The sequence below is a fragment of the Primulina tabacum genome, chromosome 5, assembly GCF_025594145.1.
Source record: "Primulina tabacum isolate GXHZ01 chromosome 5, ASM2559414v2, whole genome shotgun sequence".
Classification (NCBI taxonomy): Eukaryota; Viridiplantae; Streptophyta; class Magnoliopsida; order Lamiales; family Gesneriaceae; genus Primulina; species Primulina tabacum.
In genome coordinates, this window is record NC_134554.1 from 16,506,530 (window position 1) to 16,525,254 (window position 18,725).

At 36.8% G+C, this 18,725-nt stretch overlaps 2 protein-coding genes across 7 annotated transcripts; both read right to left on the reverse strand.

The window, feature by feature from the left end:
* Positions 1–22: 22 nt before the first annotated feature.
* LOC142547108 (putative polyamine transporter At1g31830) lies at positions 23–4,205 on the reverse strand. 4 transcript variants are annotated; one of them, XM_075655197.1, is made up of 2 exons: positions 3,812–4,205; positions 23–1,774 (listed from the first exon to the last, which is right to left on the reverse strand). In XM_075655197.1, the coding sequence occupies exons 1-2, from the start codon at positions 3,899–3,901 to the stop codon at positions 326–328; spliced, it is 1,539 nt and encodes a 512-aa protein (XP_075511312.1). In that variant the 5' UTR covers positions 3,902–4,205; the 3' UTR covers positions 23–325. The 4 variants fall into 4 exon arrangements, with proteins under 4 accessions (XP_075511312.1, XP_075511310.1, XP_075511313.1 ...); XM_075655195.1 differs by having other exon boundaries at positions 3,776–4,205; XM_075655198.1 differs by lacking the exon at positions 3,812–4,205 and adding an exon at positions 2,629–2,814.
* Positions 4,206–5,614: 1,409 nt separating this feature from the next.
* On the reverse strand, positions 5,615–16,985 carry LOC142547109 (serine/threonine-protein kinase STY46-like). 3 transcript variants are annotated; one of them, XM_075655201.1, is made up of 16 exons: positions 16,419–16,985; positions 16,077–16,191; positions 10,632–10,695; positions 10,331–10,484; positions 9,718–9,769; positions 9,223–9,333; positions 8,967–9,017; positions 8,459–8,634; positions 8,268–8,375; positions 8,028–8,101; positions 7,712–7,887; positions 7,202–7,297; positions 6,858–6,938; positions 6,729–6,782; positions 6,472–6,606; positions 5,615–6,010 (listed from the first exon to the last, which is right to left on the reverse strand). In XM_075655201.1, exons 1-16 carry the CDS (start codon positions 16,610–16,612, stop codon positions 5,942–5,944), a joined length of 1,710 nt encoding a protein of 569 aa, XP_075511316.1. In that variant the 5' UTR covers positions 16,613–16,985; the 3' UTR covers positions 5,615–5,941. The 3 variants fall into 3 exon arrangements, with proteins under 3 accessions (XP_075511316.1, XP_075511315.1, XP_075511317.1); XM_075655200.1 differs by having other exon boundaries at positions 10,599–10,695; XM_075655202.1 differs by having other exon boundaries at positions 10,331–10,450; positions 16,070–16,191.
* Positions 16,986–18,725: the final 1,740 nt, after the last annotated feature.

Sequence of the window (18,725 nt, forward strand, 5' to 3'; positions counted from 1 at the left end):
CACAAGTTTGAACATGCTTGTCCATTATATTTCAAATTTTATTCAAAAATTAAATGTCTCAATCTAAGTCATTTCATGACAAAGTTCCTCAAACGTACATAACAAATTGAGCTTGAGTAGGGATTGTTTCAAAATATTCATGTTCGAGAACATGTATAGATATATAAGAAAGCAATATTCGACTCATTTCCAAATCTAAATCTCGAGCAGTCGATGGCTTTCATTCTCATTTTCACCACAATCTCTGAAAAAAGGTGGCTAACCTCGTTTATTTTGTAAACTAAATATAACAGGTGAGAAATGTAACCAACAGAAAAAAAGAAAATTATGGGTGGATGATCCTGCAATATGAGGAATAACAATCAGGAAGGTCGGAACTTATTGAGAATCTGAACCATTGTTTTCTCTCACTGTACTTCAAACATGGCTGTAGCACAAGTCCTACCGCAAATGCAATCAGGCTAAGGGTCATCACTTTGAAAGAAGCCAAGCAAAGAACAGCCAATATTAGTGAAGTTGGAGGAATGCACAACAATACTGCCCCAAGGGTACCTACAGGGACCTTGTAAGGTCGAGTTGCGTCCGGATATTTCATCCTTAGCTTCACGAAAGCTATGAATTCCATAAGCATTCCAAAACAGTAGAGGAAGTTCTCTGCGGCAACAATCTCTTGAAAACTCAGCCAAGAAAGCAACATGACACCTGATGCAGAGAAAAGAATTCCCACTATAGGGGTTCCGAAGCGTGATCTCTTGCTAAAACACTCAGGAAGCATGCCTCGTTCCGCCATCCCAAGAAGCTGGAACGAGTCGCTGCTCATCTCAGCCACAAACATTCCCATGTTTGATAGAGCAGAAGCTCCTTGTACCCAGAATCTCAACCACACCCCTCCAAGAATCTTGGCAATATCTGAGAAATATCCATCGCTCCACAACTCACGGTCAAGCGGAATAGCTCCTGTGCTGATCAGGAGCGGAAAGAAGTATCCAAACACAACTAAAATCAGGGCATAAAACAGAGCCTTAGGGAGTGTTTTACCTGGATTCTCTACCTCTCCAGTTAGAGTACTGATTGAATCCCAGTAATTCAAATTCCAGAACAGGGTATTTAAGTACAACGCCCAATCGACGTTGTTAAAATCAAGCACAAACCATCTTGAAGGTTTCAATCTAGGAATAGCAACAATTCCCATAAATAGAAAAGGAAGCAGAGAAACCACCCCTAAGAATATAGCAACACTTCCAACTATGGTTAAACCCCTGTAGTTCATGTAAGTTAGTGCAACGGTCAGCACTAGAACTGCAATCATCCGAGGGAATCCATTTGCTAGAATTGGCATAGCTGATTTGAGATAGTCCAGGAATAGAACGGGATAAAGTGCATTATCGATAACACCACTCAACCACTTCATCCATCCTTGCTGAAATCCCCAGTAAGGACCCAATGCTGATGAAACCCAAATCACATATCCTCCATTCTCGGGGAACATGGTGCCCAATTCTGCTGTTATTAATACTTCTGGTATGCTCCATATGAATGGAAAGAGCAGAAAACCAAGCAAGGCCAAAAGAGGGCCAGCCGCCTGAACACTATCCTCAACACCAAAAGGTCCCCCAGATACCTCATAAAAAATCAGGAAAACGAGAGGAGTGATTGAAACTTTGCCAAAGGTTTCCAACTTGGATGCGACTCCATCCTCCAAACGGGCATACTCGGCATTATTTGCTTCCTCCATTTGGATCGATGTTAACTTAGTTGCTAAAACACGTTGCTTCTACATGTAATAAATGGTGAAAAGAAAAACAATTTTAGAGAAAAATGCGGACAATTACTGAAGTCAAGAAAGAAGAATCATGTCAATGGACATGTGAAGACAATTGTGTAACAATAGACTTGGATTGATTTCTTTTCTTTTAAGTCTGGTTTTTTTATTAATGAACTTCAAGCCAAAATGGCCTCCTATGCAGAAGAAAAGATAGCTTTAGAGCATGTATTCTATAACTCATTCAAGCACATTACCCATCAATTGAAATAGGTCAATACCCCAAGTTGGGTTTTTAAAATATGCATGTGAACATCAAACACGAATAAATATTTAGAAAAAGGTTCAATGAATGAACATAAAATCTCAGATTCCTCCATCATGCAAATTACCAAGAAACGAACCACAAAAAGCGAACGAGTTATAGACAAACAATCATGCCTCCCCAAAACATCACATAGGATACTAGCGACCACATAACCACACCACAATATCAAAAAAGTTGATTTCCACCAAACATAACAAGGTAGCGCAATTTGTAAAAGAAAAGTCCATAATCATTTGCAAACACTACATAGATATCACCCCATTTTTTTATGGGGAAAAAAAGCTAATCTTGCACCCTAAAATGATCGAAAGCAGTGTATACAGTGAGTATATGTCAGATACCAAAATCAGCGAAATGTTTGCCAGTTTCTAGAAATCTAATAGGCGTTCAACGAGAGAGCGAGAAATGCATTGCACATTTAAAATAAGATCAATGGCGAGGATCCAACAACTACATATGCATCCATCGAAAGAGCTTCAATATGCGAATCCCGTTACAGCAATCTCAAAACTTCACCAAAACCATGATGGATCCCTACCATGGAAATCTTGAGACGCTGTTTGGATGGCCACGTGTCATCGCTACTGGTCGCCACGTGTCTTTCTGCAGTAAGAAGGCAGAACCCCCATGCCAGGCGTCACAACCCGGTAGGAATTCTACCCTATCTACTTGCGTTTTACTTCCGATCAAATAAAGAATATATTTATCAACAGCTATGTTACTTTGGATTCCTATTTGGAGCAAAAACTAAAACAATTTTTTTGATTTCATTTATGTGTTAATAAATGGCTTTATTGTTTAAATTCATATATGTTTTAAGTATTAAAAATCGAAGACTCGCAGAACTTTCGTAAAAACTAGTGAACTAAATGGTGAAGAAAATATAGTAGAGCAAAACTTAAATTGAATCAAAACGAGGCCTGTACGAAGTACAATGTCCTTAAAACAGATTTGTCCCCTCCTGTATGTGCTTCGAGGATCATCTTGGACGTCTATTTCCCAGAATACAACGGAACAACCAGCAATAACTTAGCACGAGACACTACTACGACGAACTGAAAACATATATTTACTTTATCATCGAGATTTAACGGAGGCCAAATGAAAAGCTAACCATATGAATGCAAGAGAATACTTGAAAGAGATAAGATTTTCATATATTTGAAATGAGGAAATGAATACACTATCTATAAGCCTCAAAATGCACACCAAAAGTCATGCAAGATTAATTAACTCAATTAATCTTCCCAACTCAAGAATATGAAGAGCCAAAACTCTTCAATTAACTCAAGAATGTGGAAAGTCAAAAGACACCTCCACAATAATGAGTCACAACTAACTCAAGAATGTGGAGAGCCAAAAAACACTCCCATATTCATGAGACATAAATTTGATTCAAATTTTCAACACATACAGACTTTAAAGGTAATTTTTTATTTGAAGAAGGACGAAGCATGAGATATGAAAATACTCGGGTGTTGCGGGGTGTGCAACACACGAGATTGCCGAAATGTAAAAATCTAACTTTTAGTCAAACGAACTTGAAGTTAGATAACAAGGCCATAATTTGGCTAAAATATAAAATATGACCTTAAAGGTCATTATAATAGCACATACATTAATTTATATAGTTCCTCACATTGTTCCTTGTTGCATACTAAGAACATACGGTTTTAAGTACTTACAATCGATGCATCTTGTGTGAGGTTCCACATCCATACTTGCCAATCAGTAGACATTTCCATCCATGACTCGGTGAGCCTTAAATGGTCCTTCTCAATCGGGAGACCATTTCCAGGGTTCCTTGTCATTCGCTAATTCCAGACTCTACTGTACATATGCATTTTTTTATGGTGGCTGCAGCGCCTGTACTCCATCTCTCCACCCTCAAATTCAATCATATATCTCATTAACAATTGGATGGATCATCGGCCTTGGAGGTGCAATGATCACCAAAAAAGACTGGAAATAGAAGACTTACTCCCCACCATAACATCAGTTGGGGACACCCCAATGGTTTTTGTGGCTACACCCGTGAATGCAGTGACTGCCACTTCTGTTGGAATGAGATAATTTTCGTTCTTTCCCTAGTTCCTAAACACCCTAAAAGGCAGGATGTTCACTACCCTTGAAATAGGTTGACCATTAACATGTGAATTTATATATAATGGTATAATATGCTCAATCTATTATCCTATCTCCTCGACGATATAAAATTTTCCTTGGCCCTCCGACCATAGCTCCTCGAAGAACGGACTTTTCCATATCCACATAGTTTTGTAAGGTGAGGGAAGTTCCGTGACCCCCGGGCCATGGTTCCCTCAGTATAGAATTGATTCATTGGCCTGTGGCTGGAGGTTCTCTGTTGTCTGTGTGGCACACTTTTACTCTTATCTGTCAAAGGAACATTGACGGATGACACAACAACTTTTCGAGGAACTTGAACGCTCTCTTATTAATCTTGTTAGGAACTAAATTTCGAAAGACCCGACACGAGTTAATGGAATGATTGTAAGAGTTTTAATACTTACAATATTTAGTTCCTCCTTTTTCAGTGTCAACTTTGTTAGTTCCACAATGCAAATTTTTTGTTCAATCCGAAAGAACACTGGGTGTGGAACCGCCTATCTATTTCATGCCAAGTGATGGAATTTCGAGGAAGTCGTGCATAATAGGAAAATGGCGCACTTTCTAGGCAATTTGGGAACATTCTCAGCTTCATATTAGAAAAGTTGTCGAGGTTCGCCAGTTCTCCGCATAGTTTGGTGAACCTAGTGATGCTCCCTATTGTTGGCCGACCATCTTCCCTAGAAAATAGTGAGAATTTCAACACCCTGAAACCTTTTGGGTAAGAATTGTTGACGTCGATGAACTCTGGATAGAGTTTTTGAAATTCTGGCCTTCCAACCGGCAGCACCATAGAGTTCTTGCACCATCTCATTGATCGTTTCTGGGTCCATCATATGTACCACAGGTAATGTGTATGGGTGACTCGATGCCCCCAAAGGGACTTAAAAGGTCAATAGACGAGGACTAGGATACATTGAATCAAAGAGGGATGTTGTTCTAAGAACTGCTCAAAGGAGTTATCCTAAGACTAGTCAGTTCAAAAAATATCACTGTATGATAAGTCTTTGGTACGTGGATAGGACAAATGAGAGATGTCTAATGATAATTAAGGATAAATAACTAGTGTGAGTACTGATATGTTTGGTTTGTATGACTATGAAATAATGATATAATTTGAAATATGTTCAGTATAATCGATAAGAGAATGATAGTATTTGTAAATTAGCTCAGATACTTAAACTAACCCCGAATAAAATATAAAAATTATGGGGCTTTTTTATTGTGGAAACTGTGGAGAGATCATTTGCGCGAAAAGTGCATTCACCACCATCCGTACTGTGCAAATTTGAATAGACATCACTTGGGTGGGCAGGAGGACTACAACGGCATAATCCAGATTTCTTACGGATTAAATTGGGACTTACCAAATGCCAGAAGGACAAAGGATGTGAATGGATTGTTAACTAATCATATATTAATCCCTTGAACCAAACGTTTACAACCTAGTTTTTAACGTACTTCAAATGATGATCTTCAACCAAAGGCAAAAGGAGAAAAAGAAAAAGAAGAAAATCGTAACAAATCAAGGCAATAATACTGGCTCAACAATCTGAGTAATCCATTAGCAGATCCTCGCTTTGCATGGAATACAGGGTAGCACAAGGAACTGTACAGCGAAAATTTTATAACAACAAATTCAATAAATAAATTTGCTCAAAATTGGTGGTGAAGTGAGTTGAGTATATTATATGTTAAAGCATGCAACTGTTTCTCTCCGTAATCTATTGATGTCGCCCATGCCTCAAGCTGGAAAAAAATCCTCGACGTTTGTCTGTTCCATCTCCTCCAACCTGCACCAAATACATTGATCGTCATCTACACCAATCAACTCAGAAAATCGGGCACCCCCAAGTTTAAAGGCAGCCAAAACTTTGTAAAAGACATGTGCAATGTGATAATGATAATGGTAACCACATTTCCCTCGGGTAAAAATATGAACATAATGAACAAGGATAGCAGTTTTCAGGAAAGCAATAGAGTTGGTCGGTTATCCATTATGTCTTAAAGTGAGAGTTGGTTCAGTGTGAATCAGTTAGATGCTAGCTAATAAGCAAGCAAAAGATCCATCCGCTGCATTTACATTGATTGCAACATATTACATTAGAGATCAGCAATTACCTAGATGAAACAATACTTCAGGCAATTCAAACTGTGATTTGTTAAGTATTGAATCCAAACATCATTTGAGGGGGGAAAGGGGTGGATGGAGAGGCACTACAAGATCATTCAACAATATATGACGAAACAATACCTCCTTCGAAATTTTCTGTAAGCTTTCCGTTATTTCAGTGAAGTCAGGTCTCAAAGTAGGATCTTGCTGCCAACATCTCTCAAGCAGTTCAGCAAGCTTTGGATGAGTGCGTGTAGGAATAGTCGGTCGAAGACCCTAGAAAAAGAACGGAATCATGTTACTTAAACCATGGAGGAGAAAAGATTTGATTTAGAATAAATACATCCAAAACTTTTCTCCTTTCAATTAACATAAGAATTAGACGTAAAAAGCTATACCTTTTGCACCACTCCAACTGCCGCTTGCAAAGGGGTCAAGTGCTCATATGGAAGCTGACAAGTCAACAATGAATATGCTCAACTAAAGCAAGAAATGCTGCTTTCACATTTTTTATGGCAAAATTATACCTGTCCTGTCAGCAGTTCCCATAGAACCACCCCAAAACTGAAGGCATCAACTTTATGATCATAGGGTTTGTGTTCTATGACCTTCAAAAAGAACCAACTTCATGAGCAGGAGCAAATAGCAAGTACAAAGGTTTAAAACTAGAAACAGCATAATAAAGAGTAGGACATATGATAAGCCAGAAATGAATTGCATTTAAGACTGACTACAAGTTTATCACTAGCCTACATATGAAAATCCAGCAATTAAAAAATTAACTATAAAATTACACCACTATAAACACTCTCACTATCTTCAGATAGAACTGTATAAAACCCAAGTTCTGATTTATTATAAAAAGGACCACCTCAGGAGCCATCCACCGATATGTCCCAGTTTCAGATGTCATCACACCAGTTTCTGCTCTCACTCTGGCCACGCCAAAATCACCAACCTTAACAACCTGCAAACAAAGTTCATCTTGAGACCTCAACACAAATTCTTAATATGGACAATGCATGCTAAAGCACATTTGTTTTCTGGGTTTAAAAATGGATCAACCAAATATCCAGAAACTCACTATAAGATGCCAGGTACCCAAACAATTTTGTAGTTCCAACCAAAGAAGCAAAACGATTATATGCAACCCCATGCATGCAACTAATATCAAGTTTCAATTATCTAAGCTTTTCAATGTAAGAAGTACATCACACATAAAACAGATGCTAAATTCATATACTTATAATAAGAGAGCCTTCAGCTGCAAATTTATCACAAGTTAGGACGAGTCTGCAATTTGAAATATCAGATGCCATGCAATGCGATGAAGTAACTTTAGCAACATGATGTTATTCGTGCATTTGATGCTAATTCTTACTTCATTTTCATCCATCAAAAGATTGGCAGCCTTTAAGTCCCTATGGATTATATTGTTCTGATGCAAATAGTTCATTCCCTTTGATACATCGATAGCCACTTTGAGTAAAGATGGAAGCTTAAAGGTACCCTTTTGCTTGTGTAAATAATCATACACACTTCCCCCAGACATGTATTCTGCAATTCAAGACGTGCAAAATTTAAAACCAAGATTGCTGAAACAGCAACCGGAAAAAAGTTTTACAGTTCAAATTTATTCACGTGCTAAAGTAATCTGAGATGTGTATTTCAAAATGCATAGGTACTATAAATGATACCTGTCACTATACAGAGATTTGGAGGTTTAGTGCACGCTCCTAGGAACTGAACAACATTTTTGTGTCGAACTTTTCTGCAAGTTAAAAGTTCTGATGATAGGATTTTGCATTTGCACAAATACAAGGTTTTCAGATAGAATAATCTCTTCAATAGACGTCATCAGCAGGGATTAAAGCTAACAAAAAAACACCCCACTGTAGGTGGATGGTCAATGAATTCATAGAAGTGATGCGGCAAACCTCATTATGTATACTTCTTGGGCAAACTCTTTCTGCAGTTCCGCATTCAATCGCTCTGCCTTGAGAATTTTGATTGCTACTTCCTGACTGCAGTAAGTACCTTTATATCTGGAACAATGGACTCTCTTACTTACATAAACTGAACACTTAGCACCAAGCATAAACTTCAAGGTAGCATCAATTACACATACAGCTCACCATATGATCCTGATGCTACTTTGTAATCGTATTTCAACAAGTTTGAATCCATTTCCCAAACATCAGTGCCATCACTGGGTATTTCCAAACGATCAGATTCACGCTTTATCTCTAAGCACTTATGCTCGATAAGAGGAGACAAAGAATGCGGATTTGGCCGAAAAGTTTTCTGCATGGCAAAAACTATCATCAAAATAGTCTCACACTAGTGACTTCACTTCTGTATTATATACACAAGATATCAATAGATAACTTCAAAAGAACCATAGTCATAAATGAGGAGCACGACAGTGATATTTTCAAAACCACAAGCAATAGCTAGTTGCCTAAGTATTATGTTGTGATAAGTGTGAATCAATAAAAGCTCCAAATAAATATTGTGCATGAGTGAATAACCAAGAAGCAAAGTAATTCAATAATAAATCATGTAGATTTAGCCTTGCAAAATGCAATCCACATGAATTTCACGAAAGTCAGTTATCCGACGATGAAATAAATTACCTCAATTTTCAGAACTTCTTCCTCCAGTGCAATTTGGAGTTGCTCAACCTCCTGAAAAGTATAAAAAATTTGTTTTAACCCCAAAAAAAGTTAATGAAGAAAGAAACCTCATATATTCTCATCCATTTGCTAGAATGCATGACAGTATTGCGATCGTGGCATGACATAAAGCTTCACGCCATTCTTGAAGTTACATTCACCAAAATGAAGCACTCTAAACAATGCAAATGATAGTTTAGAAAAAAGATGGATGTGCCTCAAATGGCCAACCATCAACAACAAAAAAGTATAGAGAATAACCATCCACGGTCGAAAAAGCATGTGCTTCCTGGATGTTTAGCCCAGCTTCAGCTAATAAGGAAGTCAACTGCAAGGTAAAATCTTAATGGTTCATTCACTAAACAACGAAAACTTGCTCTTCTAACAGTACATGGAACAACAAAATGCCAGCCTTGTTGAAAATAATGACAAGAAAGCTCACTCTAGAACACTGGCTTCGTATTTAGGCAAAAAAATCTTAATAATCAGAATCATTGACATGTTCTACGATGTTTACCGAAGATCATAAGGCTTATGTCTTTATAGACTGAAATGGGATGTTGAAAAATTCTTCCAAATGAATTTTTCATTAAAAAATACAACAATAAATCCATTCCAGAAACCATCTAAATTTGGTCATCTCAGATTCTGCAAGAAAAATCCTGTCGATGTTGACGAGACTGATGTATGAGTTAGCAATCACATAAATAACCTGACTTAGTTTTGGCTTGTCTACTGTTGAGAAAGTAATTTCATGCATGGGCCTGCATAACATTCAATTATCAGAAGATGTGAGGATTATATTGCATAAAGCACATATATGACAATTTAGTGAAACAATAAATCATACATGGGCCTGCATAATATTCAATTATCAGAAGTTATGAGAATTATGTCATATAAAGCGAAGTGTGCATGACAGTGCTTTGAAACAGTAAAGCCACTTCCTTGAAAAAAAAAATGAGAAAACAGTAAAACCCCTTCCATTCAAAAATTGTCAGGTTAAGAACATTACGTAAGTTCATGTAACATCGTATCACAAGACTTAAGAGATTTGAAGGATTAGGAATGTTAAATTTTTCGCTTTAATAACACAGAAAGTATACATCAAAAGAATTAGGTAAGAATCCCCTTTAAATCAACAATAGTTTTCACATAGGACTTAAATTACTGGAACGAATTTGACAAAATGGATTACTTTTTGTGGCACAAAAATGAGAAGTTCAGGTGTCCTAGTACCTAAAATTTGTTGTTGTTAGAAGTTAAAGAGTCGAGCATTATCAAACAAAAACTAACTCAAAAGCTTACCATCCATTAGATTATACCTTGGACACTTTTCACCAGCATTTACAGCTCTGTTCCCATCTTGATCTTCTAAATTGCTTGCTTCCAGAGCAAGTAATTCAAGATTAGGACAAGAGCCAAAGGCAGGTGGTGGATGGATGCTTACGAAAAAAGGGAGTACAGATTTCAGAATATCTAATGAAAAACAAAACATTTAGGGGTCACAAACGCCGGTATTTTGATTATTTTAAATTATTAAGAGCCAAGATGTTTAAGGAAAGCATCAAAATGTTGGAATTAATAATTTACCGGTGTCCTTGGAATAGTTAAGCGTTTCAATACCTTCCCTTTTGTGGTTGGCGTGAATGGATCGAATCTCCTGAATTCCCGTCAGAGACGGTAAAACCTATAATGACAATCATATATGGCCACAAAAATAAATTAAAACCAAGGGAGAGAGATTTAATGAGAGCAATAGAAGAGAGTACATTTGATTTACTCCTGATAACATCCATTCACGAACCTTCAAATAACAAAATAAAGTTTTACCAGTAGACTTATCGCTGGAAGAGAACATGCAAAGCAAGAATTAAAATGTCACATGCCATCTTTTCAGACAAACAATTAGAAAACCAGATAAATACATGATTTGTAGGAACTAGGAAGATTCATTATTTAACACACTGATAATGAAATAAATTACAATTGCAACTTATCTGAATACTTATGAAAAAATATTTGATTTCTTACAATCTTTGACCGAAAAAAAAGAAAGAAAGAACACGGCAACACGCTAGTCATTAGAATAAGTTGCTAGTGATTTGCATACAATGCAAATCAGATATGTATAAAATCTGACTATCCTTTTCCTTCAAAAACTCATTTCAGCTATAGCCTATAGCTGAAGTAATACTTACCAAGACCTATGTTAAGAATTATGGTCCTGATTTTTTATTGTCGAAAGTGACAAAAGATGACAAAAAATAAACACAGGAACACACATGACTTATAGTGGTTCACTCTCGATGTGAGAGGTATGTCCGCTTGTCACCGCTATAAATTTCATGAAACCAAGAAAACAAAGATAATTTTACAAAAAACATGTCCTCTCCCATAACTCTTTTCTTGTCACTCCTTGTCTATCTATTCGTGAATTCTAATACAATGACGGCTACCAACAGAAATAAATAATATCAGAGATACATTAATAAATACAAAATACCTAAAATGCCCTTAAATAAATAATTAGGCTCCACACAAAATTAACAATCCCCCACTTGGAGATTAATTCACCATCATCGTTTCCACCTGCAGTGGCAACGACTCCCCATTCCTAAATGCAAAAGTCCAACTTAAGTTGCACATAACTTCAATGTCTCAACTGTCACATTCTTCATCAACATTGCAGCTGGATAACGACTTCATTCAATCTTCTCAAGAGCCAGAATTCCATCCTCCAACGCTAATCTTATGAAGCAATATCGAACATGTATGTGTTGAGTCCCTAGCATGATAAACATGATTTTTTGCCAAATGAATGGGATGCATACTGTCACAATATAACACGTTCTTTTCATATTTGTGACCCAGCTCTTCCAAAAGACTGCAACCAGATCATTTCTTTATTAGCCCCTGTTACTGCAGCATACTCAGCCTCAGTTGTAGGAAGTGCGACTACCTTTTGCAAAATCGAAACCCAACTAATTGCAATACCACCCAGAGTGTAAACAAATCTAGTAGTACTCTTTCTACCATCTACATCACCAGCCACATCAGCATCAACATATTCATGCAAGCCAAAATCCGATTTTATGAAGCATAAAGCCGAATTTTCAATATCTCTCAAATATCTGAGAATCCATTTCACCGCTTCCCAATTTTGTTTTACTGGATTACTCATAATTCCGCTTACATTCACTGCACGTGCTATGTCTAGTCTAGTAAATATCATTGCATACAAGAAAAAACCCATAACAGAAGATATGATACTTTGTTCATGTAAGCTCGCTCTTTCTCACATGAAGATGACTGGTCTTTGGATAGACAAAAGCGACAAGCTTAAGGTGTGTTCACTAGCTTTGCTCTATCCATGTAAAATCTGTGAAATACTTTCTTCACATATTCTTCTTGAGAAAACTTTAGAATCTCTTTGTCGCTTATAATTCTCATCCCACAGATTTGTTTTGCAGAACCCAAATCTTTCATCGCACACACTTCAGAAATTTCTTTTTCAACTTATCCATCTCCAACAGACTACCTCATATCATCAACATAGAGTAGTAGAATGATATAAGAGCTATCAAACCTTTTATACCATTGTATAGGTGTTTGTTTCAAACCGTACAAACTCTTTTAAAGTTTAGACATCATTTTCTCCTTTCCTTTTACATCAAAACACTGTGGCTGTTGCCTGTAAATTTCTTCCTCCAAATTATCACAAAGAAAGGTCGTTTTTACATCCATCTGCTGCTAAAGATGCAGATTTTCTTGCACCACTAACCCAACAATAGTTCAACCACCGGAGAGAAAATTTCAGTGTAATCAACTCCTTCTTTCTGCTGAAACAATCAATCTTGCTTTATAGCGCTTGCTACCATCATGCACTTTTTTTATTCAATAAGTCTATTTATTCTGCAATATTTTCTTCTTTTGTGGTAACTCTACTAAGTGTCATATTATATTAGACATCAAAGAACCCATCTCATAACGCATGACTAACTGTCACGTAATTGATTCATCAACCTGCATTGCCTCCTCATAACTTTCCGGTTCACACTTGTCAGTCAACAAAATATAATTGAGAGAATCTCAATAGTGGCCAAGAAATTCTAGACAATCTCCTCAATTATGGCGCATGAGTAGTTTCTGGTTTTACATTATCTTGGTCTGTCGGGAGTACGTTTTCTTCATTAATTGGAGCATCTCGTTGCCAATTATTCACTGGAAAATCTTTCAACTGAACTAACTCGGAATTGTTTACTTCAGAATTTGCATTTTATGAATGTTTAACTTGTATGTTCTTTGTAGAACACCTGCTCATGAATATTACATCTTTACTCCTCATAATTTTTCGATTTTGAATATCCCAAAACCGATAGCCAAACTCAGTATCACCATAGCCGATAAAGAAACATTTGTTAGACTTTGGATCAAGTTTGTTTCTAGCAGAAGCATCAACATAAACATAATAGAGATAACGAAACACTTTAAGAAAATAATAATTTACCTCTTTGCCGCTCCAAACATCCTCTGATATGTTGTAATTTAGAGGCACTGATGGACCCCTATTAATCAAATAAATTGTTGTTTTAATTGAATCAACCCAAAATGCCTTAGACAATCTTGCATGAATCTGCATGCTCCTTGCACGCTCATTCAGGGTACTATTCATCATATCAGCCGCACAGTTTTGTTGAGGATTTCTAGAAACAGTTTTCATCATTTTGATCTCATTCTCAGCACAATAATGCTTAAATTCAGCAGCTATGTATTGAGCTCCTTTATCAGATTTCAGACACTTCATTTTTAAATTTGTCTCATTTTCTACCATGATTTTCCACTTTTAAAAAGTATCAAACACATCACATTTATTTTTCAAAAAATAAAATCACACCTTCCTATAGAATCATCAATGAATGTCACGTAATAGTTAGATCCTTCAAGAGAACTCACAGTTTGAAGGTCCCAAACATCAGTATGCACCAACTCCAATTATTTTCTCTCATATCTTCTCCAAATTTAGAGAAACTGACTTTTTTTTTATTTCCAAAAACACAATTTTCACATTACTGAAGATCAAAATATTTCAATTTTGGTATTTTCTCATTCGATACAAGAATCTTCATCTCCTTTCCATTCATGTGTTTGAGTCTGCAATGCCACGAATCTGACTTGGCATAGCTGTCAGCAATAACAATCATATCTCTACAATTTGAAGTTATATAAAGAGTTCCAGTTTTATTGTCACGTGCAACAACCATAGAACCTTTTGTAATCCTTCACGCACCACAACAGAACGTAACATTATGCCTTTCATAATCAAGTTGTCCACTGAATTAAATTTCGCATCAACTTCGGTACATGTCTCAGCTTTTTGTACTTTCCACACAAGCCCGTTTAACATCTTTAACGAATATCTCCGATACCCATAATATCCAAAAGTTCTCCATCACCCATATATATTTTCCCATAATTTCCAGCAACATAATTTTCCATAGTTTCATGATGAGGAATAGTATGAAATGACGCACCTAAATCCAAAACCCATGAATCAATAGGACTGTCAACAGACAAAATTAACGTATCCTGAATCTCATCAGTTGCAGTGTTTGCAACATTGTTCTAGTTTTGTCTTTCTTTGGTGCCATACAATTATTTTCAGATGTCCTCGTCCCTCACAGTTCCAACACTCCAGATTTTTGCCAGTTATGGAATTACTTCTACCGTCTCTTGATTGTTATATGTCTCTGTTCCGATTAGATATTTTGTTATTCCCTTTGCCTCTGCCTTAAATATTTAAGATAGAACTTGATATTGTAGTTTCACCATAATCGATTATGCGAACCTCTTCTGCAAGAATTCTATATCTGATATCGTTAAATTTCATTTTTTCAATCCCAACAAAATTACTAACAGCAGCCGCATTGGTTCCCAACTGTTTGGTAAAGACGCCAATATACCAAGGCACAAACCTCATCATCAATATTAATTTCAACGGAAGACAATTGATTGACAATTGTATTAAACTCTTTCAGACATGCTGCCACAAAAGCCCCTTCTATCATCTTCAAATTAAAAAGCTTTTTCATAAGAAATATCTTACTATTAGTAAAAAGCTTCTCGTACATATCTGACAGAACCTTCATCAGGCTCGAAGTTGATTTCTCATTTCCGACTTTATGAGCCACGTTATTCGATAGTGTCAATCGAATGACACCCAACACCTGTCTATCAAGGAAATTTCAATAATCTTCTGAAATATTTATGGTTTCTTCACTGCGAGCGGTAAATGCAGCTTTTCAATTTTCACCACACAGATAGTCTTCTATTTGCATTCTCCAAAAATCAAAATAGTTGCTATCATATTTTTCAATCTCAAGTGACAAACCTTCTTCGCTAGCCATCAATCTCAAATTCAACATGACTCTCTATATCAGTTGTTAGGAATATGATCCCGATTTTGATTATCAAAAGTGATAAAAGATGACAAAAAATAAACACAATAACTACACAGGACTTATAGTGGTTCACTCTCGATGTGCGAGTTACATCCACTTGTCACGGATGCAAATTTCCACTATAATGAAACCAAGAAAACAAAGATAATTTTACAAAAACATGTCGTACTCTCATAACTTTTTTCTTGTCACTCTGTCTCTGTCAATTCGTGACAACTACCTAAAGATATAAATAATGTAAGGACTACATTAATAAATGCAAAATACCTAAAATACCCTTAAATAAACAATGAGGCTCCACACATGTATTAACAACCTAAGTAGCCTCGCTCGCTCGCTCAAATGTCATTCGCTTTGGCGGATCGTTTCAGCATTTCATTAATTTGTAAAGGTTTATCACTAAAGGTCTCGACTGTGACCTTTATAAGCTGCTGACAGAGAGAGACACCAAGCCCATTTATGTAAACCCATCCAGATATGTAGGGTTTCGAATAATAATATCAAGATAAACCACAGAATAAATCCAGAAATAAGAAGAGGGAGGTCAAATAATTAGTCTAGCTAACGCTCGAGACCGGGATTACATAATCTAATATTAATAACTATTCACCTGAACAAGTCGTACTTCAAATGCGGGCCTATTAGCAGGATCACGAGCCAGATCCAATAATCTCTTGTGAGTGATAACATCTTCTGCCATATCCACATTCACATCCATCGCGTACCTTCAAGTATTAGAACCATCGATCTTACAGTCATTACGTGTTACGTACAGATAGAGAGAAAGAGAAAGAGAAAGAGTCGTTCTTTCTAACATGCATGGTTTGAAAAACATGGCATAATAATTGATTTGCTACCTTACACCACGACTAGATCGGGAAGTAACGATATAAGTCGAAAAATTCTGTCTACTAAAAGATCAACGTGAATCATATGAAACAAAAAAATTAACCTGGTGGGAAGGCGTTTGAAATGCTTCCATAGATGATCGTTGAAAGCTGGCTCCTGAGCCTCCGGGTGGTCGACTTCCTGAAGCCGGCGCAGAACATTATTGTACACCTCCAACTTCTTCCCATGTAGCCCGCTCTTCCTTGGAGACGATTCCACCACTTTACTGCCGCAGCTGTCGTTAAGTTCCATCACCATTTAAATATCCGCCGGGAATCTGAGTCAATTCGCATACGACGTTCCTGATTTTGACACCAATCTTCAGGAATCACGCTCCGGGGTGGCGCAATTCACCTCAGCATTGGATTCAAGCGCTTCAGAGGTTTACGTGCAGTGAAATCTTCATGAAAATCACGTAGCAGATGCAGATTTTCGGAGGCTTATACCAAGATTTAACAAAATTATCCGTAACAAGTGGCGAAATAAAACAAAATTAAAATAATTATACAGGCGGAGATTATTTAAATAATGAAATCAATCGATATGCAGAAAGGGATTTTAGCGTTGATTTGAGGGGGGTTGGACTTGGGTTTTGAATACATTCATCCTTCCATCCATTTCTTCCGGCTCTATCCATGATGACTGTAATATATTATATTATTTATATTAAAAAGGTATGCTTTGATATATCCAAGTCGATTGGAATTGTCACGCCCCGGGACGAGGTTGGTTGACACCGGCGTTACTCTCAAATTTACATTCGAAAACAACAAGCCTCAGAGTACAGAATTCAGAAAACAGTCTTTTATTCATAATACGAAATAAATCAATTGTCTGTTACAACTCGAATACTGATGTTTTACAGCGGAAATGTAAAACCAGACATAACATTGTCTTAACAGATGCAGCGGAATTAACATAACATAAACTGAGAATAACAATCTTCTTCACCAGCCCTAGAATTGGATCTGCTCTTTTTCTTCTAATATTTCTTCCTCGTTATTATCTGAGATATGTTTGGTGGGTGAGTGATATGATTGTCACTCAGTAAGCAGGGGCGGGAATAACTCCCAGTTTTCGAAATCGTTTTCAACATAAACAGTAATACAATAATATACAGAAACTCATCTTTTCAGAACAGAAACTAGATTTCAGAAATCACAGGTTTCAGAACAGAAATCAGAATTAGTAAGCACTGAGCACGTTAGTGAATTTCATGGCTAAACTGATATCAGTCCCCTATATGTTCTCTCCTCTAAGGGGTGAGGTCAGAATCAGAATCAGAATCAGAATTCAGAAATGTTCAGAATATATATTCCTACCATTAGTTCACTAGGGAGTTTCAGTGCTTCAAAATCATATATCAGAAATCAAACATACAGAAACTGAACTTAGAAACAGAAGTATCAAACGGTTTTCAAGATATTTATATATAAGCCCACTTACTGTAATTTGCTAGAAATTTCGGTTGCTGAAGTCTGGTATCTGCTTGTCTCGCTACTGGTTTTTCCTCTGCTCTAGAATAAGCACTCTCTTAACTCAAATTCAAGTGATAACTCAGGATTTGTGTAACATCAATTTCAGAGGTTTTCGAGTGTTATTTATAGATAACTCAGGATTTGTGTAACACCAATTTCAGAGGTTTTCGAGTGTTATTTATAGGTCAAATTCTGACTGTTAGCCTCCAAATTAATAACCATAATCTGCATTTAACAGCCTTGATTCCATTTTAAATGCTTCAGTTACAAGTCTGAGTTGGATTAGTAACTGTCTGCCGGAATCTCGTTCTTCTGCTGCTAGATTATATCTGCTGGAATTCTATCTGCTGGAAAATATCAACTTCTGAATATCAGCTGATGCTGGACTTGTTAGCTTCTGCTGGAATTTTTGTTTGCTACTGAATATTACTAGCTGCTGTAAATATTAACTTCTGCTGGAGTTTTGCATAGCTGCTGAAATGCTGGAAATTCGGGTTCTCACATCCCTCCCTTCTTATGAGAAATTTCGTCCTCGAAACTTGGCTATACATGATCCTCGAAGAGATAAGGGTATTGCCCTCGCATCTTTTCTTTCAATTCCCACATAGCTTCTCTTTCGGTGTGGTTGGACCATTGTACTTTGACATATGGAATAGTTCGTCTCCTCAGTACTTGGTCTTTGTTATCCACAATACGAATCGGAATTTCTTCGTACTTCAATTCTTCATTCAAATTGCCCTCGACCAGAAGTGGTCCGGCTTCAAGAACATGACTTGGATCGAAAATATATCTTCTTAGCTGCGATACGTGGAAAACATTGTGGATCCTTGACATATCGGGTGGAAGTGCTAATCTGTAAGCAAGTGTCCCCACTTTCCCAAGAATCTCAAATG